The sequence below is a fragment of the Mugil cephalus genome, chromosome 1 (genome assembly GCF_022458985.1).
Source record: "Mugil cephalus isolate CIBA_MC_2020 chromosome 1, CIBA_Mcephalus_1.1, whole genome shotgun sequence".
Lineage (NCBI taxonomy): Eukaryota > Metazoa > Chordata > Actinopteri > Mugiliformes > Mugilidae > Mugil > Mugil cephalus.
In genome coordinates, this window is record NC_061770.1 from 42,794,790 (window position 1) to 42,820,547 (window position 25,758).

Genomic DNA, 25,758 nt, shown 5'->3' on the forward strand with positions numbered 1-25,758 from the left:
GGCGCGTTTGACGTCTGCTGTAGCCGCTGTCTTTATCTGAGCAATGTTAACATGTTCTGACTGTAATTTAAATGAATTTCTTTAAATGCATACCCAAGCCTATGCTGGGCTGCACTAACATGCCAAGTATGTTTAGATACTTAATTATTTATAAGAAAGAACAAAATCAAATCAAGTGGTGCACTTGGTTGAGTCACGGCAAAGTCAGAGAACAAAAGAGAGTCAGTCATTGACCGTAATACGAGCAGACAAAATATGAAATAATTTGATCACATGAGATACAAATAAGACACAACCCGAGTCTCTTTATGGTGTCCCCAGCCCTGTGTCAATCACTAAATGTTGTTTTTTTTCTCCTCTGTCCGTGTGCAGAGCTGGAGGTAGCGAGGATGAGCACGGATGGGAATTTGCCGGATCTGAAGTTCCCACAAACCGGAGGACAAGGGAACTCCATCCACCTCTCTGCTAACACGCTGCGGCAGCACGGGAGAAACGGTAAGAAGTCAAACCTTTTCGGTCCGCTCTCACTGGCCCCCTATTGTTGGCGTGAAGTGCAATCACGGCTTCCTCTGAGCTTCAGAGCTCCTGTGTTACTTGAGGGTTGAGCTAAATTTGACTTAGCTACAACCGAAATATTGTTGTATCACCTGAAAAACTTTTAGCCATACAAGATCTACATTAATTAATCAAAAGTTCTTTTTGTATTTTTTGTGCTGTTGCACGGGGGCTACATTGGTCTTGAAGGAATTTCATTACAGATGCCTGTGGATAACTTTCAATTTGCTACTCAAATCCTTTGTTGGTGAGCATATAAAGCGCTTAGATCTTTCTGCCGTCTTCAAATAGGACCCTAGCTGCAGAATTAGTTACATTCTCACGCTGCCTCTAAACTGTAAATGAGGCAGTTAGACACAATACAGAGCTATCTTTGAGAGCGTCGCAGCCCCATTTTTAGACTTTTATTATCGGCTCATGCAAATCACAATCGACTCAAGCTGAGCCCGGAGCGGCGCCGCTGGATGACTAAGTCCATGTCCAGCCGTGCCCAGGCGGATCATTATAGCAGGGTGGCGGATATTTCCCCGTCATCTGGCGCTATAGCACCCAAATTGTTTTCCTTTCATCAGAGTGAGTGATCTCGGTCGCGGCGGGAGGGAACTTTCCTTCATATCAGTGCCTAAAAGTGAGACGGCAGGAGGGGAAAGTGATGTGTGCGAGAGGGAGAGGGAGACGGAGAGAGAGAGGAGGACATTATTAAGAAGAGAAATGCTCAGTAATGTGGTAACTACATTTTTTTTTTTTTTAGAGGCTGAATTAAAGTTGTTGATGAAGAAAAGATTTCTCCTGCGGAACGATTTTGGCAACCTTGACACTGGTCGTTTTTTTTAACGGTTCCACTTTCAGATTCTTTCCTTAACAAAGTTTGAACTGAAAGATTATTACTTTGTGGTTTTATTTCCAGTGTTTTTCCAGTGTGAGTCCAATCCATAAGCCAAATAAATGCCACTGAGCTGGATTTTTTTTAGATTTTGTTCGAAATCCACCTCCATGTGCCGTCTTTATCCTCTGTGGGTACAAACACAGAGACTCTCAGTCCTATAGCATGTAATGATAAAAACAACACCTGCGTCAGCTACGCAATCCCACAAGGCTAAAGGACATTCCACAAAGAAATAAGTTTCTAAAGGTGTTGACAGTAGCTGCTACCTCTGTCCACAACACAGTGATTGTACGGAATCAACCAGAAACACAACTCATCATCCATCAGTGAGTAGCTTAAAAATAGGTTAAAAGAAATGGTTAGCAGCCTGAACCCATTATTTTTTAATCAAATCATTTCATCAAGCAGTGAAGCTGCCCCAGAACCATTTCTTCTCCACTTTTCACTGTTGGTTGAGGAAGTACCAATAATAAATACCAGTAATATCACTGGAACTTTTAAAGTCGGCAACAGGAAGTTAAGTTTTTCCTAAAGAAGCTAATCTAAACGGTCAACGGCTGGAAGCTAATCCAACATCCAGGTCCCAAACTCATCAGTTAAACTCATTTGGATTGAGATGTTTAGGTGTCTTCATCCTTTACCCCGTGTTGCATTCCTTGTCCTCTTGCAGGTGAAATCCGAATAGCTTTTGTCCTGTACAAACACATCGGGATCTACCTGTCAACGGAGAACGCCAGCATGAAGCTGGGCAACGAAGCCATGTCCACCAATTACTCTGTCATTGTCAACTCCCCGGTCATCACTGCTGCCATCAACAAGGACTCTAACAAAGTCTACCTCTCTGACCCCGTCATTTTTACCATCAGACATCTGCAGGTAATTCCAACTGTGTGTGTGTGTGTCTATGTTTTAGCGTCTTTCCATCTGATGTGCCCTTTGTCTCTTTTTTCTTTTGTTTACTCAAAAACTCACTAGCTTATGCGCTTTCTTGATTGAACCTTTGATCCTAATTTTCTCTATCCCTGAGGCGCAACAACAACAACAACAACAAAAAAAAAAAAAACTAATCTGAAACCGAGGAGATTAAGTAAATATGAAGAAATTTTATTCCAGGAAAGGCGCGTACAATTAAATTGTGGAAAACAGCATCGCGCGCGAGGTGACGGCGGAGGAGCGCGCCGCTGTTTATTACTTTGAACAGCGGCCTGATCTCCTGAACAAATATCAGCCTTATTGGGCCTCACTGGAGGCTGCTTAGTCATCGCGGGGAGCCGTGACTTCTTCCTCTTGACTCCATTACCTTCTCCCCACTCGGCTAGCCTCAGAAAACCCCTGTTTTGTTTGCAAACAGCACCTTCGGCGATTAGCGGAGATGTTGAACTGCCGTGGCGAGAGTTGCGGCGGGGTCTCGTGCGTAGGAGGGACCCGGAAGAAAGCGGCAGCAGAGAGCAGATGGATGGAGAGAACAAAAGGGACGCTAGCTTAAGGATGTCAGAATTAAATAGCGGGGTGATGTCAGCGGAGGACTGCGTCTGCACACTCATTGCCTTAAGTATGATTTGTAATTTGGACGGCGGTTTCACTAATTTTACTTTTATTCTTACTCAATAATAAAGTTATTTCCTCATGTCAAAGTGTCATAAACACAGTCATTTACATATAGAGTGTATTTTGTGCACACCAGCGTCTTGCGCAATAAATCATATAATGATCATGATTACAATTTCCCTCAATTAATTAAACTTGATTGGATGCAGTATTGATGCACAATATTGACTGGTGCATCAAATCAAAGGCTCCCTCTTCTCTGGTAAACCAATCAGAGGTGCTGTTAAGAGATTCCTCCGCTGAAATGGCCTCTTCTGCTTGCCACGCGCGGTTGTGGTTGGAGGCAAGAGTGTTTTCTTATTATTTTCCGCAGTGATTAATTTTTCATACTGTCGCCGGCGCCTGTTGTCGTCTCTATTTTTAGCCTGTCTTGATCGTGTCCCTAGCAGCCATAAATAATAGTGCGAAGTGAATGGGAAATATTCTGCGCAGCCGCTATATGGAGCAAATATTAGCGCGCATGTAGCGCGCTCAATCGAAGGTATTTATTATTTATCTACAAAATTGACTTTAGTTTCATGCTGCCCTTGAAATAAATGTTACATGTGTTTACTGAGCAGCCCAGGAGGGCTTCCCAAAGTTAAGCCCCCCTCCCTCTCAACCGTGAGTTCTTGGATCACTGGTCTTCTGGGATGATGGTGTGTCCTCTCGTTATTGTTCCGCTTCCTTGCCTCACCACTTAATAGGACCAATTAGAGTCATTAATGGGACAGGGTAGGAGGGGAAGGGAGGAGCGTCATCCTATCTCCTCGCCGTGGAATATTTTACACAGGGTTTGGGCGTGTGTGAAGGGTAAACTCAATCAGCGTCAAATTTACATTCACAGAGCATAAACCTTATTAGACTAAACGCGGTGTGAAAGTATGAAAAACTCCTCGCTGGGTTTCGCACGCGCAGTCGTTTAACCTTGGAAGCTGAGCCCGCCGCTCCCTTTGTTTTCCCATGGTTGCAGAAGAGGCTGGTGGTCGTGAGGAGGGGGCGACTGATGTATCTGTTTATCGGCTGTTTTGCTCGTTGCTCAACCTCAGGGTTGACTTTTAGGAAATGGCGAGCTGGGTAGCGGGGAGGCTGGGGCCCGTCATTAGGAGGCTAGCCTGTCGTAGGCTGCGGCGATGCCCATTAAACAGTGGGGTAGTCCATTGTCGCGCAGTGGAAGTTAAAGGGAAAGGTCAAAAAGCACAATGAAAAACAGCCGTGGGGAGTCTGGATGTTTTATGACAGGAAAAACACCTGCTACTCACCTTAAAGTGGATGTGGATTCAAGCTTCCACTGCAAACAAAGGACAGTTTAATATATGATTATATCCAAACCCCTGTGTTTCATAAACCAATCAGGCAAAACATTATGACCACCTTGGTTTGAATGTCCAGAATGGACATGGGTCTTCTGAGGGTGTCCTGTGGTGTCTGGCAACCAAATAGTGTTAATGGGGTCCAATGGATCTTCTTTAGGGTTGTGAGGAGGGTGTTCTGTGGATCATCCCACGTATACGTGATCAGTTTGGCGTCAAGTGAATTTGGAGGCCAGGTCAACCTGAGTTGTTTCCCAGCACACTCGATTCTGCTTATTTATCTATGCTTTCTGTTCTGCCCTTTAACAGCAATCTGAGGAGAACTTCAACCCCAACTGTTCCTTCTGGAGCTACTCCAAGCGGACCATGACCGGTTACTGGTCGACGCAGGACTGCCGCTTGCTGGGCACCAACAGGACGCACACCACATGCTCCTGCACCCACCTGACCAACTTTGCGGTGCTCATGGCTCACGTGGACGTCAAGGTAGGCCGACTCTTTTCCCCTTTTTCTCCTTGCCTCTCGGTGGAGAGCCCTCCGAAATATGTAATCTTGTAAATGATGTAGAGAGAAATGAAAACACATTGATCCGTTGTGGTGTACCCAACCACTCGTTGGTGCGGTGATTGGCTGACAAGTGCGCTCCAGACAGTGGAGAGAATTGTCGAGCGAAAGACCGCATTGGAGTTTGTCAATATGCTGTATGTTTTATTTTCCACTTTTTTGCAGTTAAAAAAATAGATTTCTGACCTTCACGGTGCTTTGCAGACTAAACTGCCAATACGCTCATATAGTTTTAAACAATGACCCTGTTTAAGTGTGTATTGATTGCAGCCATCTTAAACCTTCTCAAATATATGATTGGGCCCCGGTCGGCTGGGTGTTTGGGAGCGGCAGCTTACAGTGATTTTAGAATCGTGTGTAACACTGTGACTTTATAATGGTTTGTTTTGGCCTTCAAACCTTTGTCAAACTGTGAATGCGCATTTGTTGATCTGTGCTAAAGAAATACTTTCTCTTGCCACTATATGTGGCACAAAGTTCAGGGCAGTGGTGGGAGAAGTATTGAGATGCTTTACTTAAGGAAAAGTAGGAATCTCACATTGAAAATACCCCACAAGAAAAGTCCTGCATTGAAAACTTTACATAAAGACAAGGCGGCCTGAAAGATTTCAGTCCTGGCTGATTATGCAACACCTGGAGTTACTGGCGGTAATGTGTTTTAATGCTTCAGCTCCCAGAGTTCTACAGGCGGCAAACCCCTTTTTCTAAAGATGTCAGGCAGTAATTGTTGTTTTCCATCATCCTCTGATCATTTGTGGGCTGATTTCATTCTGCAGAACGCATGAGTCTGCAAAAAGCACAGAGAAAGGAGTTGGTTGGTGCCCTGCAGCTCTTCATCTGACAGCTCACTGTGGCTGCTCAGTATTTCCAGTAGTCCTCCAGACGACTTTGATTTCTGGCAGCTTTGACGCATACCGCTATTAAAACAGAAGAAGATTTTTATGCTACTTGGTTTTGTTTATGGCAGATCTCAAACAAATATCTACAAAGGTTCTGGCTTGGCTACTTACTTACTAACGTAGGCCTTTAAATTCCCAGTGGAACATAGGCCATCGACGAAGCTCCTCCATTCAATCCGGTCTTGGACTCTCTGCTTCATATGTTGCCAGGGCAACCCTTCTTTCTTCATCTCCTGTTCTGTGATTCTTCTCCAGGTGGTTCTCTTCCTCTTTCCCTGTGGGTTCTACGTCAGGTAGCTCGCCTAGTGCAGCTTTCAATACACATTAGCAGGAGTTGGTTGGGCTCGACGTGCCGAGACAGCTTGTACACAAACCCAAAGACTGTCTGGCCTCCAAACGCTGTCTGGCCTCCATACAGAAATATCACCAAAACTCTGGCATGGCTGGAATGACCCAATTTGATCATTTAAAAAAAAAGCCATCCAGCCAAAAATGGCTGCCATGTTGTTTTGCTCAAAACACATTACAGTTCCTGTGACTGTTTCATAATAAAGGTCGAGTTGGGTTTTGTCAGTATGATGTTGAAGCTGCAGCAGTCTATCAGCCATCTGTCTGATGATTACGTAATATCATTACAACCTTTAAAGCAGGTGTCTTCAGTGTTTTTTCAGGCCAGGGACCCCCAAACTGGTGAGAAATATGTTGGATTAATGCTAATGAAACATACACATATATATATATATATATATATATAATGTCTAATCAGATTTTCAGACCCCCCTGCTGTACTTCCGCGGACTCCCTAGGGGTCTCGGACCCCCTGTTGAAGACCTATCCTTTAACCCTTTAATGCATAGTGGCATAGTTGTACTTGCAATCAACCAACACACCAACTGGCCCATTGGTGTAAGTGCAATTTAATGTTTTTAAAATAATGTTGTTGTTTTTTTTACTCAAAATCAAGATGGCTGACAGAGCCAGAAATGCTAAGGGAATTTTGTGTAAATAATGAAATAGCAGTGCACCACTAAAGGTAAAATAAAGTAATAATAAGAAATGCTGGCATCAAGTAACATCTAAGAATTCATGTAATTCTGGATATTTATTTTGTAGGAGAAATTTGTAATTAATCATGTGAGTGGACAATTTTATAACTTCATGAAAAATGGGTTCCCAAAAAAAAACAAACAACAACAACAAAAAAAAAACAGTTCAATAAAACAGGAATAAAAACGCACAGGAAAAAAAAATCTTGACTAAGGGTCTCATAATTCATGCATGACAGGGTTAAAGTATTAAAGGTAAAGAAACATCATCTTCTCTGGAATAGTATCACTGCTGCTTTCCTGTGTATGTCTCACTGCTGTGGGTGTTTTAAAGATGAGCTAATTTTAACTACTTCATTTACTTCTCGGCTGTTTAATCAGGAGCAGTGAGTCATACCGTATTCTTCCACATTCTGTCAAAACAGTTACTGTGAGCTTTGTTAACTTTATAAAGAATGTTACACTCTCTTCAAGAGGGTTATTAAGTAGCTGATAAGTCTTATGAAGTGGGAGGAAACTTTCAACCCATAACGGCGTGCTTTGTTAAGAACATTTCTGAATCATTGTGATCGACAAATTTAAAGATACATACTTGTGAAAGTATCGTATTTATCTCTGGTATAAAGTTCTGCAAAGTGTTCAAGTAGAAACTTGGCCGTCTAGCGAGTTCCAGTTTTAAAGAAAGCTACAAAAAAAATGTATACATACAGAAATGGGGCGAGAAGAAAATGTCAGAGAGTCGCTGGTCACAGAGGAGGAAGTTTTTATTGTGATACTTGACAGACAGCTTAATCACTTCTGTCTGTAGATAGTTTGAGGGGCTGACTGCTGGTGGGGCAGGTGTCTTTTTTTTCTGGTATCTGTTCCTCCAGAGTCTTGCCTTTGAATCAGTGGGTGAGAAGAATGAACAACTCTCTGAGCGACGTCCACAGAGCTGCTACACCGTTCTTCATCTCACTCCGTTCCCAAGTCCCACTTTGTTTTTTTCACACAATGTGTACCCCAAAAAAGATGTTTTCCTTCACCGTGCACACACAAACCCCAGGTCTGGGATGGTGTGCTTCAAATCGAGCTGGAGCCGCTGTTTGTCACTCAGCAGCGTGACTTTTCGGACCCGCTGAGCTCCCTGCAGGGCTCAAGCCGAGTCTGGAATAGCGAGGGAGCGGCGAAGAATGGGAGCCTTCACGCAATGAAAGCAAAGCAGCAGAGGGAGGAAAAAAAAAACAGAAAGAAAGAAAGAATGAAAGAAAGAAAGAGAAGGAAGCAGTAAAAGAAGCTCTTTCAGTGAAGCCAATCGCTAACATTTTTGGAAAGCCCGGCCTGCTTGTGGCACTGCGTTCGGAGAAGCAAAGTGGACAGCAGTTACACCCCCAGTTTGAGCGATAGAGGTTTTTTTTTTGTTTTGTTTTGTTTTGTTTGTTTTTCCCCCCTCCTTAACTTATTCTGTATCTTTTCCGCTCGGATGTTGTAAAAGGCAGCTTGTTGGAAGGGAAGGTGCCACTGAATGGGAGCCACGGAGGCTTTTTATTTGACAAACTGTCACTGGGTTGGATCTGAGGAACACGGTGAATGGGGGGGGCGGGGCGGGGGGGGGGGGGGGGGTATAAAGAGAACAACACAGGGAAAGACATTTCATAAGCTGAAGAGCCTGCGCTTTTGTATCCATGGTACCCGAACATACCACTGATCATCTCCGCATTGTTATTACTCATTACCCTCAGAACAACAGTTTATATTTTAGCCTTGTTTATTTCTCAGTAGCATGTCAGATTGGCGAGTTGTAATTACAGTTTTCCTTTCAAGAACGGAGAGACACACTACGGTATCGTCATTAATCTTGTTTTCCCCGCCAACCGATAGCACGCACGCTAGCTGGGAGTGACAGATCTTTACGTTGGGCTTCATAAGCCGCATCTCAAATTAGAAGCCATAAACCGTTTTGTCCTTGCCGGTGATTTGGAGTTTCTGAAAGCCTGAATTTAATTATGATTTTACATTTCAGCTCAAGTAGAAAAATAAGCTTGCCCGTCTGAAAGACATGTAAAGAATGCCACGTCGTCCAAGTGGGATGCATTGTGTCAAGATAACAATCATTTTCAGGTAATTATATGTAATCACACCTGCAGCGCAGTTACCGATCATAAACTTCAAAGATCTTACTAACTAAACTCCTCTGAGACCAAGCATTTGTTATAAAACCATTCTACTTTTTCACAACCCTGTAATCAACCCGAGTGTGGGCAAAAGTTTGCCCACACATTCATATTCATATGAAAAAAAGAAAAAAAAGAAAGCAGCAACCCTTGAACTAGAACTTAGTGCACAGTACGTGGGATTAGTAGACACTCAGCAGTGGGAAAACTCCAGACTGTGTCTCACTGGGATTAATTATATTTGAAGTCAATTAGTCCCGCGGAATAATTTCTAATTCCCATAAAATAGATGTTGTTGAAAGTTGGAGTACCCAAAGATGTTAAGAGCCTTGTTAGTTCCTAATGTCCTTAGCTGATTTTTTATTTTATTTTTATTTTTTTTAAAGGTGCATACTCACTAGAACCGAATCAAGCCTCGTATTTTTTCTTTTTTTATTATTCTTTTTAGTAACATACATGCAATCACGGTATATCATCCTTCAGTAACAGGGGATCAGGTTGCTGCAACAAAATGATAAAAGCCTCGTTTGCTAGTTTTATCTCCAGCCAGAGTGCTGGTGACTGATCCTGCACCTGGAGTGGTTGATGCGCCCATCGGCCACGTAAACAAATTAAAAGTGCGCTCGCAGACGGCGCTCGCGTGTGTGTGAGATTATTCGCACCCTGTATCTTTCAGAGTGATTGCGAGTGGTGATTTGGAGGGAGCGACGAGGGCTGGTGTGCTTTGATGTGGCTCTGCTGATCACGCCTACCTCAAGGGCCTCGAGACGTTTGTTCCGGTTAGAGGTGCCTGAAATGTATCGAGGAGAACTCATTCCACTCCGCTCGACATTGAAAGGAAGGATTTAGCTCTTCCAGTAATGCTGTTGAACTTCACGCGATATTTCCAATGAAATCATTCGATAGTAGCCGCGATGCCAACCTGTGCTCGGCCTATATATTGGCTTTGTTGGCGCGTAAACCTTCCTGAACCACTTGGACGAGCTTTAGCGGATGCGAGGGAGTTCAGGGAACGCTACAAAAAGAACCCCGCGAAGGACGGCCGCTATTTCATGACCTTTATTTTTTATGACTCCCCGACGGCACATGCTCATTCGGCCTCCTAAGGCTACTTATTGAACTCTTTCCTTTGATTTTTAGTCTGCCAGATCTGGAGATTGCCATTGGGCATTAAGATTCCAAAGAAAACTCTTTTAAATGTGGGCTAAAGCACAAGCCCCAGCTCAAGAAATATAGACCTGCTCTGCTTCCACCTACGAGTCATTATTTACGTAGTAGATGTACGTTCTAAGATAGACTCCAGGGAGACGTTGAGCCACTGGTAAGTGATGCTACTCCCGAAAGACCAGTAAGTATAAATCAATGGTGCAGCCCGGTGCATGATGGAGAGGGTGATATTTGGGTAACATCCGTCACTGTCCACGTCCAACATCTCGGTGCTAGCGCCATCAGACAGCTACTATGATGAGAAAGGACAGCCAAGGTTAGCTGTGTATTTCATGATGTGACCGAAAATGCATGGTACAACCCACGAACCAAGAGCAGTGGATCGGAACAAATCTATTTATGTGTTTAAGGCACAGATGGAGAAGAGGGAGACCACGTTAACTGCCATAGCAACTGTGAGTAGTGCTTCGACGCTATATCATCGTTACTGTAGCTCAGAACTCCGTGCGATACTCGGTGCATGTGCAGAATGTCAACTCCCGGCTTCGCCAGCCGGAAACTTCTCCCCCGGCCCTTTTAGATGTGACGAATGTCGCCGGGACCCCTGATTCATATGCCCTCTCCGAAGCTGTTCCCCCATCCCCGCGCACATCATAAATCCTCGATCATAACGTAGGTGAACTTGTCACGCGGCTCCCCGCAGTGGGCCGCTGCCCCCATCCGCCCCGGCCGACCGTATTTCATGAGTCAAAGCTCGGCTCTGAAAGCATATAAGCAGGAGATTTATGCATTTTAATTGGATTGGCTTTGTGGCCTCGTGCTCGGGCGTTTTCTTTGAGTTCTAAAGCACTGACGCTCTCTTCTCCCAGCGTTTTAGACAACTGGTTTAGGTGATCGTGGCTTCAGACTCAGGATCTTATGGTAATTAGGTGCAGGTGATGTATTGTCAAGTTAAGACGGCTTGGCCAGAATGACCATCCCGTGATTAAAAAAAAAAAAAACGTCTCGTTGCCATGTTCGTTCCTTCCTGTCAGCTTGCACGAGTGAACCTTATTTTGTGCTATGTGCCTGCAGAACAGGGGCCAATCTCCTCGGTCATCCGTCTGGAATGAAAAAAAAAAAAATGCGTGTGCTTAAGAAATAAAAGAAAAATGTTGGAGTGAAAGATTGCGAGACAAATGGAAAATGCACAAATGCGACTCGCCCGGCTAAGCAACGTGGACGCCGTGTGACTGGGCCAGCCTCGCGACACAGCCAGTGAGTTTCAGAGTGAATTACGTCTTGCCCTCTTTAGAGGCCCTTACATGGATTCCCATCGTGGAGGCTCGTGGGTGTGAGGTTGGGTGCGGAGGCTCTGCAGATCACATCATTTGCTATCCTGTCTGGGCAAAGCTCCCGGTTAAAGGAAACTTTCTCAGCAGAGACATTGTGCCTGGCGACGTCTCAGCCATCATCCACCTCCAAGAACAAAGAAATGATCCCACAGTAAATCCATCACCCAGGTGTGGATACACTCCCCGCCTCTCTCACTCCGTTTCCACAGCTTTGTCTCTTTTTCCCCCCTCTCTCCCCGTTGCTGCTCCTCTTTCTCTTTCTGACCTGGCCCCTTTCCATTTGAAGTCGAGATTGTGATGGATAGAGCCTGCAGCCACTGAACAGCTCACTAGCCCAGGAGACCTGAGGGTCCCCTCGCAATGCGCTGCGGCTAGTACCACCCACTGCATCAATACCGCTGTCATACGGCGGACTGGAAACAGACTAATGTGTCACGCGCACGGCACGCCGCAGAGCCCAAACGCCGACATCTGTTGCCACCTACCGCACAGGCGCCCGTCTGAAGGGACGGGGGCTGGAATCGGCTTCGCTTTTCGCGCGGGCCGACTTCGCGCGCACAGATGTCTGCCCTATACAACATCTTGCAAGCCCTCCCTCCCCACCAACGTATACACAACGGCTCATCAGGCAGGAAAATCAAAAGAGCTCTCTCCCCAGACTCAAGGAGCACTGCGGCTGTTATTGTACCAGAGCCTGTTAATGATCAGCATCTGTTCCTCCTCTCTGCTAGCGTTAGCCTCGCTGCCACTAAGCAAGGCTTTCTGCACGACACTTCATCCTCCGAGTTTCCTAACTTGACTCGGGGGGGTTGGGTGTTGGGTGTGGCTGATGCTGGCCGAGCCCACGCCGGGAAATACTGCTGACTGTGGTTAATGTAAAGAGGTAGACACGGAGTTCTGTTTTTCTGCTTATGCAGATGTTTTCCTGGGTTATGTCCCGCGCTTTACAACCCCTGCATTCATATATTATTTGCAGGAGGTTACGTCTGAGCGCTGTCTGCGATATCAAACAACCAAACCGCTCCCCGAGTCTGGCAGTTAGACACAGTGTCACTGCTTCCACGCTTAAGGGAAGTTTAGCTCAGCTTTCACCTGCGCTCTCTTTAACTGCCCGTCAATGCAAATTCACTGTCTGCCGTCACGCATTCGCAACGTTCTTCTGTTTTAAAATAATGCCCGCTTGATCATCATTAGCATTCAGGCGCTGTCGTCGTGTGCGACTTCCACCCCAGACAGTCTTTGACTCCCATCAGTGATGACAGGCAGTTGTAAGGAGGCTGGCAGAGTGCTTTAAAATTAACCACCCACCTTCCTTACTTCCTTCCTCCCTTGCATTTTCTTTCCTCTACTCTTTTTTTTTTTTTTTATAAATCAACACCCAGCGGTGTTAAAAAAAAAAGAAGAGGATGATCCCGCCGGGAAATTAGAAAGTAGCTGACCAAAGTGTTTAGATGGAGTAATTATGTTTAGTTAATAAATCAAGATGTCGCTCCCCGATCCTCGCGTTTTACATGTAAGTGGTGACGGCTGCCGCGATCCCGTTCCCCTCCACTGGTTGAGCAATTGTCAGATAAAGATGGTTCCTTATTTCAGATGTCAACTGCACATCTGTTTCCATGGCGTGCGCTGCCAAGATGGTAAAACATTTCAGTGTTGTGTGGCAGGCCTCAACACGACAGCCTGAAGTCAAGTAGGCCTTAATTAACGCTGCCCATTAAGCGCTGGCTCTGCTGGTTTTAGTTCATTCAGAGCTGGATATTGCTTCTAGCTGACTGTTTCAAATGCCCGTCCAATACTTTCAGCTACAAATGATCTTTGCATGTACCTTTGGGACACAGGAATCCCTTGTTGGAGTTGACGGTTTTAGAACAGTTTTTTGATAAGATGTCACCTATCGTCAGCACTGGGAAGGTTACTTTCAGTTAATTCTTTATTACCTTTCTGACAAATTTCTGAAAGTGGATGATGAAGGTGAATATGCAGCCTACTGGACAGACACTGAGCAAAATACAGTTTGAACTCATATCAATAACATGTTGGAGAGGAGGTGGTTGCTTTTATGTGACTGATTTGTCGGTTTATGATCTCGGAAGAAAAATACTGTCAAATTTAGATTAGATTAGATTAGATTAGATTAGATTAGATTAGATCAAATCAGATTAGATTAGATTAGATTAGACATTGACCAATAGTTGGGCTGAAATTCAGTCATATAAATTTTAGCAGCAGCTCCAACAGATCCCAGTTACTATTTTACTGTACAACCCTCTGTAAACTCTAATTTTGCTTTTGTTTGCTTTCATGTGGTCACGGCCTGAGAAGCCATTCTGCAGATTCTGCTGTTTTCCGCCTGTACGTTCCTCCCTGTGTGCACTTGACTTTTATGGACCAAACGGAAATTATCTCTCGTGGCGACAGCCGAGCAACGGTTTGATCCTTGTCTCGCCCATAAAGCCGCAAATTCGCTGTATTCAAGCAAAGGGCTTTTATATATTTATTTATTTTAACCGACTGTGGAGGCAAATTACTAGCTGCAAAGAGAAAATGATCCGAGAGCAACAGTGAAAGTTATTGACCATGTTGTGGTTTGATGGAAGTCCTGTTGTGCCGGGCTTAGACACCTGTGGCCCCTTTGGGATGCTCACTTTGTTTCACTTTGCTGCCGACCGAAATGAAACAACAGGGAGGCATTTTAGATTGATTCGCTCTTACTCATTCATGATTCATAGCGACCACCTGTGGCTCGCGTGTAGTGGTTTATTGGAGGTATGAATGAATGCCCTTTACCCCCCAGAAAACAGTAATGAAAATAAAAGCTTGGGATTGGTTTTAGGATGAAGTGGTGGTGCCATTTTTGGTTATTTCAATATTCTTTTTTTGTTTTTACCAGTCATTGTTTTTGCCTTGTTTATGACACATACTTTATATCTTCCCTGTTCACCAAAATGTTGTTCCAGAAGATCCCATATGACCACTTTCTGTCGTCCCTCCTCCTGTTGCAGAACACCGATCCCATTCACGACATGCTCCTGGATGTCATTACATGGGTCGGCATCCTCCTGTCTCTGGTCTGCCTCCTCATCAGCCTCTTCACCTTCTGCTTTTTCCGCGGCCTCCAGAGCGATCGCAACACCATCCACAAGAACCTCTGTATCAGCCTGTTCATCGCCGAGTCCCTGTTCCTGGTGGGGATCAACCGGGGCGACCAGCCGGTAAGACTGTATCTGGTGGGGAAGAGATTGGAATACTAATCAATGAAAATGAGATTTAGTGCTTCTTTAGAGTTGATGTTGGAGTTATATCAGCTTTGGACAAGGGGGGGTTAGCCCAAGTCTTTATGCTAAGCTAAGCTAAGCTAAGAGCTGTTACATACTGTGCAAGAACCGAGAAATTTGTTCATGCACCTAGGGCTGCAAGATTTATGCCATTCACAGCTTCACATCAACCGGCCAGAGCTTCCTTCTCTTGTGGCAACTACTGTGTGATTGGTCAGAAACTGGAAGTGTGCAATCTTAATGCGAAAAAGCAAAAATACTTACAGCCAGTCTGCGAGCTCCCAGATGCTAATATTCACAGTGTGACCGTTAATCTCTCCTGGGCATACTGTGTGTGGGTGCATGCTGTCATCAAACCGACTGGCCGACATCCGAAAATAATAAGGAAAGGGCCCCCTCTGGCCGCCCATCTCCCGCATCTCTCGCAATCCTTAGCGGGTACGCTGCAGTGGGAGCGCCCTATGAGGACGCTTGAGTTTCTCGTGAAGTCAATGACCCGGCCAGAACGAACTTTGCTCTGTTTGCGCAGCCCTAGGAGCGAGAACAAAGTCCTCGCTTCTTGCGCAGTGTGAAACGAGCTCGACTGTTAGCCCAAGCTACATAAATTAATTAGAATTATGTCCACACTTTTCCTGTATAAAGAAAATTGTTGACCTGGAACCTATTTAATCCATAACGCCTTCACCTTTAAAAGCACAAAAACTGTTTTTCTGAGTCCGTGTGGGCTCCCGGGTAGCTGTGTAAAACAACCGGAAGTGCCTTCTAAGTGCCCAGTTGAATCAGAACAATGTCTACCATCGTCGCTGTAGATCTTACAGCCTGAAATGTTTTGAGAAAATATAACCTTTTGATGCCATGCTGAGCTGTGAGTGGTGCTTCCCGGTGAGTGTCAGTGGCCTAGAACTTTTTAGACTGCCAAGTTCAGTGAGACGAAACACTGCAAAAAAAAAAAAAAAAAAAAGGCTCCTCCTTATTCAACAAATGCTCCTTCCCAGGGAGCCAAACACACAAACTTGAAAGTAGACTCACATACTCGCGTCTAGATCACTCTTCTATTGTATATACTCACTGACATGAATTCCTCCGTTCACCCCGCCACCCTCTTGTTGCAGTCCGTCTATTTGCAAACACTAACTAATCTGGATCAGGCAGCTCGATAACACCAAACCTCCTTATACTACAATAATTCTGGTTCAGATGGCGATTACTTTCCCGTAAGAGCTCAGCTGTGGCAGCAGGTGGAGGCGTGCTGTCACCACACAGTCATCCTCAAGTATCTGAACTCAACACTCGTGCGATGGAGAAATGTCGACGTTGTTGCACGTTCACAGGTTTGCTCTGGGCTTTTTTTTTTTTTTTCTTCCACCTACAGCTTCTCGCATTTTTGATTGCCAGTTATGTGGAGCAAACAGTTCGATTTGCAATGCCGGGTCGCGCACGTTGCAGCCGACAGTCGTTGCAATTATTTGAGTGATTTACTGGCGTCGCTTGTGTCTCCTACACAATTCGCAGCCTTTTACAAGTGCAGGTGAGTTAGGAGGAGGGATAGAAACTTTACAGAGAAAGAAATGACACGCCCTTACTTTTTAGTCCCGTGCTATCAAAACACGTATATAATCTGCTCTTTAAATATCAGCGTAAGTGCCAGAAGTTAAAAAATCCACAGTTTAGCCTCAACTCCTGGTGAAGTTAAAGATAATGCTTTGCCCCTACACCTTTTTCCTTCCATAACGTTTTATGGTTATGATTCACAGCCCGGCTGTAAGATCACTCTCCTTGACTGCAATTAATGTCCACTGAGCCTTTTAGTTATTTAATTGAACCCATTTCAGTGACAAAATATGCTAGTTATGTTCAACTGTGCCAGTAATTAGATCAATTCATGTAAGCCCTGTATCTTATCATTGTTAGGAAGCACGTGGGCATGGGCATACATGCAAATTACGGAGCTAATGCGCTCGTACCTGGCTGTGCCTGAGTTCCAAATGGCTCCTGGACGGTTGACGTCGCTTCTTCATATCTCTCTTTTACCCATGCCAGCTACAGCAAACAAGGCCACATGGGCTCGGTAGCTGCGGCGTTCCTCTGCCAGTCACTGCAGGCAAACATCCAATCCTTTCAGCCAAACAAAGCTTAGCAATGCTAATTGTCAGAAAGAAGCAAACATGGGGAGGTCAGGAAATGCTGCTCGGTTGGATGACATGTCATGTTACACCCTCTAGCATGCGATTTAATCATTCAGGAAATGCCCAAGAGTGAGATTCATGCCCTGAAATCTCTTCAAATTCCCCCCCCTCTTTTCATGTCTCTAATAAAACCTTCCCAGATTGCTTGTGCGGTGTTCGCCGCCCTGCTCCACTTCTTCTTTCTGGCGGCGTTCACGTGGATGTTCCTGGAGGGCGTGCAGCTCTACATCATGCTGGTGGAGGTGTTCGAGAGCGAGCACTCGCGCCGACGCTACTTCTACCTGGTGGGCTACGGAGTGCCCGCGCTGATCGTGGCCGTCTCGGCGGCGGTGGACTACCGGAGCTACGGCACGGACCGAATGTGAGTACGCGTGGGGAACCGTCTTTTCTTTCTGCATGAAACACTCATCCTTTGGCAACTTTTCTGAGACCCCTTTAGTACAGATTTAATTTGATTCTTTACACACTTAGTGAACAACTACGGAGAATAATAACATGACATAATAGGTATTTCCACTTCACTTCTGTCGCTTGTCATGCTGATTTTTTTATTTTTTATTTTTTTGTACTAGTACACGTCCTTGTCTGTAACTTTCCACAAAGTAAAGACAGCTTGCCGCCCCCGTATATTTACAGAGAAAGGATTTATCTGTTAAGATTGGTGCCGCGTGTCCTTGGAGATGAGACACAGACGTGGCCTCAGTGCGTTCTCTGTAGCTTGGCGCCAGACCGGAGAGATATACATTTGGGAGCGGTGTCGCCCAAGTCACCTCACATATGGATACTGTAGCACAAAGGGACATTCTTCCGCAATGAAAACCTAGAAAAGTTTGTTCATCTTTTTTTGTTACATTTCTATTATTGCAAAGTCTCGGCTGACATCAATGAGAGGCAAACAAAGCGGCGTCAAATTGCATTATGGGAAGCCTAGAACTCATTGGACTTAACCCAAACCAGTGACCGCCCAAATTTTTAAAAGTAAAAATGGGAAATCACTGAATGTTTTGTCGGATCGGATGCTTCCGCAGCGATTCCGTGTGTGTCTGCAGCTGAAAGCGGAAAGACCACTGAAGACTCCGCAACCATTTGTGTTGGTTTGAGGGGCTTTAATAAAATTGCAGATGACTCCCCGATAGCTATCGCTCATCATCAACTTTTAATGAAGCAGAATAGTTGCTCAAGCAGAGTACATTTTCTCCATGCTGAATATGCATTGTTTTGACAGTGAAAAATGCTTACGTCAGGAGATGGGATTGCTGGATGAATGTCGGCCTGTTGCGGTTAATGTGCTCAGCATATTAGGACGCGCAGATTAGAGAATGGGAGTAGAGGGGTTTAGGGGAGGGAGTATGAACGTGGAGATGTTGACTGAAAGAGACTAAAAGATAAGGGAATGGCACAGAGTGCCTTCCTCCACACGTTACGTAAGATATCATTTCCCTGCTCCTGTCTCTGAAATACAGTGCAGTCTATAAGAAGTGCGGTGCCACTCTTTGTTAAACCCAGCCTCATTTTAGAATAATGAAGACCAACACGAGCAGGTTGCTTCAGAGATGCTTATCATAAATGGCTCGCACACGTACACAACTGGTAGACTTTGTAGACTGGCGGCGCAATAGTTCCCGGTGATGGATGAGGTGATAGCTGCCACCGCCTGAGCCTTGGCATCATGTGAATAATTAAAGGCTGCCACCGGTGGAACAATTATACGCAGTCACTGAAGGATGAGGGAAGGGACGAGACGTGACGTGTGGTGAATAGCAGAAGGTGGCGGCGGAGGCGGCGGCGGTGGTGGTGGCGGTAGCAGCAGTGGTGGTGGAGGGAGCGCGCAGTCCTGTGCTGCAAATTGATTTTTGGTACCTTAGCAGCATTAGGTGGTGTCACTTTGAGCGGAAATATCCAACAAGTTGCGGTGACCCAGATGCAGCGGATGACTGAAGCTATGCCGAGTGACTCATAATAACTGAGCACATAAAAGAGGCCGCAGTAGACTGAAGGTCAGCTTGCTTGTGAAGTCTCCTGTTCAAATATGACTCTCTGATCTGAGCAGGATTTCCATTAATTTGCTCACCAGCGATTGCTCTAAATGTGCCCTTGAGCAAGGCTTTGACCCCCCTTCAGGTCCACTGAGGCTGCTTAGTGGACGGCAAAACAGTCCTGTGATCCTGTGTAATGTCCACGGTTTAATGAAAGTCGTGCATCAAACCACCTGTAAAGTCAGGAGACGGACTTACCTCTTAGAGTCAGTAATCTAGTTTGCAGCAGACTGTTGAGTGTTTCAGTTCAGTGACTAATTGTTGAAGTTTTCTTATTCTTCGACAAACAGTTATATGTGTCCTTGAGGTCTGACAAACATGTTGCAATTCCTTTCCCGTAAAATATTAAAAGCCAGCTTTCTTTGAAGTGCGATATATTTATATATATTTGATATTAGCAGGAACGACTGCAGGTCGATGGTGGTGGATAGCGGTTCCTGAGTTAGCATTACTACTAGCAAATTAAATTGCTACCGTGTTTGCTTTGACAGGTGCTGTGAGTTGTTTTTGCGGTGCTGCCTTACAGCCCACACTAGCTGTGAGTGCAACTATGTAAGGCTTTCTACTATGAGCGCTACGGAGCCTTCTTCACTATCTGATAGCTAATTATCTGGTTTCTCGCTTGACATTCTCAAATTTGCTAGCCGACAGGAACACACATAAGGCTTCATAATAATAATTTGTAGAGATCTTTAATGCGGGAATGTTTACTGTGCCATTCATTTGCCAGGGACGTCTTTACTTGCTTGCTTTTTGCTGCCCTTCTAATGCCTTTGATTGTTACACCCAGTCCCTCAAGAATCTATTTTTTCTTCATTTTACTGGTGAACATCTGTTACATTTAAGCCCATGCTAAAACAAGTTCACAAAATGATTATTAAGCTAACCAGCCGCGTGTAAATCTCCCCGTTTTGTCATTTGTATGAGTTTTGAACATTTTATCTCTGGTGACAGTCCTTCGTTGGCGCACCAGTAGCATTGTTCTGCGTCCATTAGTGATGATTGTTCACCAGAGCTGAAGGGGGAAGCAACCGCAGTGATTGAGTAGCACACAGGAGCTAGGGATATGGCAGGGAAAGTTACTAATGTAACCAAGGTTCTATGAGTTCAGCTTCTCCGGCGACAAACAGAAATTACGATACAGATGAACCATGAACCTGCTCATGAAAGTGTTGCACCGTAGCGCCTCCAGTGGTCAGTTGGCTAGGCTAGTTAGCTGGTGGCTTCAGGTTGCTAGCCGACTGCTAGCCTGCTGGTTTGTTTTCAGTTGGACTGGGCTTCTAAATGTGTTTTGTCTGGGATCTTGGCACAACATTGTGTCTTCTGCATTACTGAATGCTCCTATATTTTATTTTCATATCAACGAAGCTACTCTCCCAGAGACCAGATTAAGTTGCCTCGGCTCTAAGAATGGTATGCGTCCTCTCACTGCAGATTGATGACACGAATGCCAGAGTGCGGAGCAGAAGCTATCGGCTGCCACATGTTTACATTTTCCCACTGCCTGCATTCTGTAGGAATACTGAAAACAGTAACCCACCAGGAGGTAAAACTAGCTGTGCTCCAAAAGGCAAAGACTAGCGTGACACAAGTGGAGAGGAGGAGGAGGAGGAGGAGGAGGTGAGGGGAGGCAGGGGAGAAATGACAGCTTGCAGCTCATGCCGCCTACCGAGTCTTTAAATCTTTCCATGATCTGAAGAAGGAGAAGAAGGCAAAAGACGAACAATGGAGCCTTCGGCATAATTTATAGCAGCGACGTTCGAAGGGCGCGCTTTGATGAACTGCCTGAGTTCTGTGCGCGTTGTTCAGCTTTTGTTTGCGTTTGTTCACTCCTTTATTTGTCCATATGTATTTTCGCCTCCTCTCATCCATTGATGCCACTGAGGGCTAGACATATCACATCCAAGAAAAAGCAAAGGAACAGTCAATGTCGTCACGTCACTAGTTGTTACGCGGTATTGTCTGATATTTAAGAAAGTCGTTGGGGGACAAACAAGATGCTCCTCGATAATGGGACCGAAATACCGTGCGTCATTGTGTCTTGCTTTGTATTGCCACCACATCGGTTCTGCTTAATATCAGAAGTATGTTTGTTTTTTGTTACTTTTTTCCCATGTACTTTCTTAAGCCCGATGTGTGTTCTTCTACAGTTCCCCAAACATTCCAATTTTCCTTAAAATGCTGTTAAATTACAGCTAATTCTCCGCCACTTTCAATTTCCCCTTTCTGTCAGCCTGAATGACAACGCCACCGTGTGAACTGTAATTTTCCAGTGGCCAAAAATGGAGGCGTCTATCTGCTGCTGCTGCGGCGGAGATTAAAAGATTAATAATTCAACCATAGGTCATGAATCATGTTTTTCTTTTTCTTTTGCCATTTCAAAAGAGCACCGTCACCTTCCACCGCACCACGTCTTCCCCCCCCCGCCCCCCCTAGTTCTGACCAGGGTTTAGTTTTCTTCTGAGGAGAAGAGTCGACTTTCTGTATTGTTTTGATACGGAGTCCCAGCTCGGGGGGAGCGCTTTCGTTTCATTACCGGCATAATTATCGCGGCGCCGGAGTCGTGGCGGTTAATGCGTACATGTGGGGCGCTTTGTGGAGTGCTTAAGGACCGCGTGTGGCCGTGTCTGTCGGGGTCAAGGTCAATCCAATTCCTTTGGAGTGATACAGTCAGGATTTCAATTGGAGACTAATTGAATCATCCGTAAATCATCGCGCGTGGTGGCAATTTGCTACCTTAACCCGACAAATTGAAACAGAAAAGCGCTAATTTCTGGTCACCCGTCCTTTGCAGATTTAAGTCTTGCTTTGTGTATCAACACCTGTTTGCTTTGTTCATTATTGTGGTCGTCACTGACGCCGAATTCTCTTTGATGGTTATAACCCTTCAAGCCACAATCCGTTTTATGAAGGGGCCAGTTCCCGTGGGTCACTCCAGCCTCCCACTTGATGCATGTCCTCTGAGCAGGAGTATAAATCTATAAACTCAAATCTTTCTCCACCCTCTTTCCTTCCTCAGCTCATATTCTCATCTTCTCCCTCACCTCTCACTCTGTCTCCTTCATTGCAGTTGCTGGCTTCGCCTGGACACCTACTTCATTTGGAGTTTCATAGGACCAGCAACCTTGATAATTATGGTAAGCGTACCTCCCCCCTTCTCTCCCTTGTCCCCTTCTGCTCATTAACCCTACTTAGCCTGCGGGTCGTCGCTTAAATGGTCCGCAGAGATCCCTTTTTCCAGCTCCTATCTCCCTCCTCTCTCTGCCCTGTTGAGCATATATGCCACCGGCGGGCACGGAGCCGTCCAGAAAAACGAATGAGGGGCGCAGAGAATATATTGCAGTTTGTCACCCCCGCCGCAGTCACCGGCTGAGACAATTTTAGGGGGTAGTGGGGAGTAAGAGACGGAGAGAGTGAACTCTGCTCAGTATGCAGCGTTGGAAGTAATCCGCACTGCGATTATGATTGATTCTGTTCCCGTTCCAACCCGTACTCCGCTACCTTTTTTTTTCTTCTTCCCCCCTTTTTTTCCCCCGTCACTTTCTCGCGCGAACTGCCACGGGCGCGGATATACATGCGAGGAGGAGGACGAACACACGCACTTTTTGTCCCCTTCCCAACTAGGACAGCCCTCGTTTCCTATTAAAATAACTCATTTATTGATCCAGCTGCTTTAAATCTGAGCTAAGACTGGTGTTCATCTAAGTATTTACGCGGTGCCAAGCTGTAAATCCTGCTTTGTCATCAGAGATGTGCTCCTAATTTTCCAAGACATCAGCCAAGATAATAAATATTAGCAATCAGGACATAAACTCAAGAGTGTCAAAACAGATAAGTGCCAACAGGCTTGTCCGGTAGGATTATTTAGTAAAAAAATAAAAAAAAATATATAAATATATATATATATATATATATATATATATATATATACATACACACACACACAGTAGATTTTAGTACATCTCCGGGTGTCACACACACATAATGCACTTTCATGCTCCACTTTAGGGTTTAATCACTTACAATGCGTTTCTGTGTACCTCATGACTCACCCTATTCTCTGTTCGAATTACAAACATCTATGTTGGGGTGAGTTTGATGGAGGTTGGCCCCTGAAGCTGCATTTAAAAAAAAAATAAAAAATGTCCAGAGTTTGTATTTATTTATTTTTAATCCTCGCCTTACGCTAGCTGAATGTCACCAGTAAACAGCGGAGAAGTAAGTGAAATCCGACTAATTGCTGTAATTTCAGAGTCGGAGTCGTTCAGGACCGACCCCCGCCGTCACGGCCGTGACCAAAATTGGCTCGTTTTCTATTTTTGCGATTACCCACTCGCGGAGAAACAGAAAATAATGAGATACACCAGAGTGGATCTGTTAAATACAAGTTTTTTTATTTTTTTATTATTATTATTATTGTTAGCATTTTTTTTTTCTTTCTTTCTTTCTTTCTTTGTCATACGCAGCAAATATAAGACTTATTTATTTCCTGGCTAATTGCAGAGCGTTTGGCAAACGTACGGAGCAAAGGTTCAGCTCACGAACATGTGCTTCAAGTTTTCTTCTCGACGTTCAAAGAACAAGAACACAGGAGACAAATGCAAACAGTTCTTCAAGCACTGAGAAAAAAAAATACATATATATATATTCAACCATTGCCAAATATTTCTTTTTTTCACGAATATGACAGAAAGCAGCAACAGCGGTGGTGGCAGTAATTCCCCTTGGCCGCCTCTAAGTGTGAATATGGTGAGACAAGTGTGAATAAGTTAGACGGAAAGGCTCCATCATAAAAGTATGCAGCTGTCTTGTCTCACCGGCGCTTGTTCGGGCCGTTGTACCGCCGTAGAGGTTTCATAGGATTTTTCGCTCTGTTTGGCAAAGTGGGAAACCAAGTCTGGCCGCGGCGTTCCAGCTTAGTGCTACAAAGTGCCCTGATTTAAAATGAATGGAGGTGAAAGAGAAAACACACTCGCTTCATTCCTCTCTTTTTGCCCCCTCCCTACCTCCCCGTCTCTGCCCCATCTCCTCTCCTCCAGCTCAACGTGATCTTCCTGGGCATCGCTCTCTATAAGATGTTCCACCACACGGCCATCTTGAAACCGGACTCCGGTTGCCTGGACAACATCAAGTAAGAGCACACAGATCATTTCCATTAAAGTCGCCCAGAAATAGCCCTTCTGGTGACGTATTGTTTCCAGAAGGAATCGAATGCTTTCCCAAAAACGCACTGTATCCACTAAGCCTCAGTTTTGGTTTAACACTGTTTCCTTTAGTAAAATTGACCCCCTGGTTGAAGAGCAACTTTTAGATGAAATTAAAATGATTAAACGGACTATATTCTGGAGTCTGTTTCCCAGCAACTCACCCTGTCTTTGATATTTATAAACCTTATTAAAAGCACTTAAGGTTGTGAACACCCAGCCCAGGAGTCCTGGAGTCTGAGCCTGTGAGGTAAGCACCTCCCATTATGCTGAAAGGTTGGGTCAGACCGGGTTAAGATCTAACAGGTATTCTGCTGCGTCTCCATCATTATCTGAAAAGCACTGTTGTCTGCACAGGAAAAGGCCAGGAGACAATCTGACAGACCTGACCCTGTGTTATCTTGGTGTCAACATGCTCCTGATGAATATGCATTTTGCGCGTGTGTGAGATTCAGTCTGTTTATCTGCCCATGCCTGGCTGCCTTCAGATAATACGAAAGCTCGAGGGACAATAAAGACTGTTACGCAGGTGCAAACTTTTCTTTGCCAGCAAAAGATGGGAATTATTTGCCCATACGTTTGCTCAACGGGTGGAATTAAAGTCGGTGTCGCAAAGTCAAGTTTCAGCTGGTGAGCAGTTGCTGCTAAACTTTCAGATAAAATAACTTTACTCTGGGCAAAATATAATTGGAAAATGCTTGTGAGGTATATACAAAATCCTCTTGTTTAAAATTACCCTTGCAAGCCACGCGAGTGATTGAAAACAGTAAAGTTTTTGGGGATTTAACCTCTAGAGCCTGAGTGCCCTGGTACTTGGGGGCAGCTGCACGTACAGATGGTCCCCAAGATGTGCCAAAAAAGCCAATTTGGAGAGCTTACCTACACAGGCCTCGACTAAAACCTCTCTAGAACCCAGCTTCACTTTATTAGTGTCAGTCTTAGCACAGGCAATGTTTCTGTGGTCCATCCTCTTTTATTCCTATCCAGTAACGTATAGCCAGAGTCTTACACCTCTGATAAGAGCTACCTTTGTACCTGATGAGAGACAAAAATTGTCCAAATAGACCCTGTGGCTGCTCAGACGTACTCCATTTATTTGGGGGAGTATCATTATCGGGCAGGAATCGGAGAAAGAGGTTTAGGGAGGTTAAAACCAGAACAGCGACGACACCCGCAGACAGATACTATGGCTTTTAATTAGTCTCAAATCCCATGCAGATTAAAACCCGGAGCGTGAACGTGATACAAGGACACAGAGCGGTGTCCTCGGGCGGAAACCATCTGCTCCGTGTGCACAAATACAGTCCTGCTAGCGATGAGGCTGGGGTCAGCTCGACCCCGCCCCACGCGCTCACATCTGGGTAACTCCTGCTCACTGGTTAAATTGAATATCAAGACTTTGAATGGTGGGATAGTACCTTGACTTCTCACCTTTGATTGGTCGCTATCAACATCCACAGACTCGGCTTATCTCTTAAATGGATACACCACCCCCATGTGAAATTTAGTCACTCACTATATATCAGAGATTTGGATAAGTGAGAAAAAGCATT

General features: G+C 44.9%; 1 protein-coding gene across 13 annotated transcripts in view; it reads left to right on the top strand.

The window, feature by feature from the left end:
• The window catches only part of LOC125005875 (adhesion G protein-coupled receptor L3-like), a 220,666-nt gene that overhangs the window by 172,704 nt on the left and 22,204 nt on the right, over positions 1-25,758 (top strand). For all 13 annotated transcript variants that reach the window (XM_047581567.1, XM_047581575.1, XM_047581599.1 and 10 more), the window contains 7 exons: positions 373-495; positions 2,112-2,317; positions 4,651-4,827; positions 14,507-14,716; positions 17,106-17,326; positions 22,072-22,138; positions 24,041-24,132. In XM_047581567.1, coding sequence (XP_047437523.1) covers positions 373-495; positions 2,112-2,317; positions 4,651-4,827; positions 14,507-14,716; positions 17,106-17,326; positions 22,072-22,138; positions 24,041-24,132 — 1,096 coding nt within the window. The remainder of the gene's footprint in view (positions 1-372; positions 496-2,111; positions 2,318-4,650; positions 4,828-14,506; positions 14,717-17,105; positions 17,327-22,071; positions 22,139-24,040; positions 24,133-25,758) is intronic.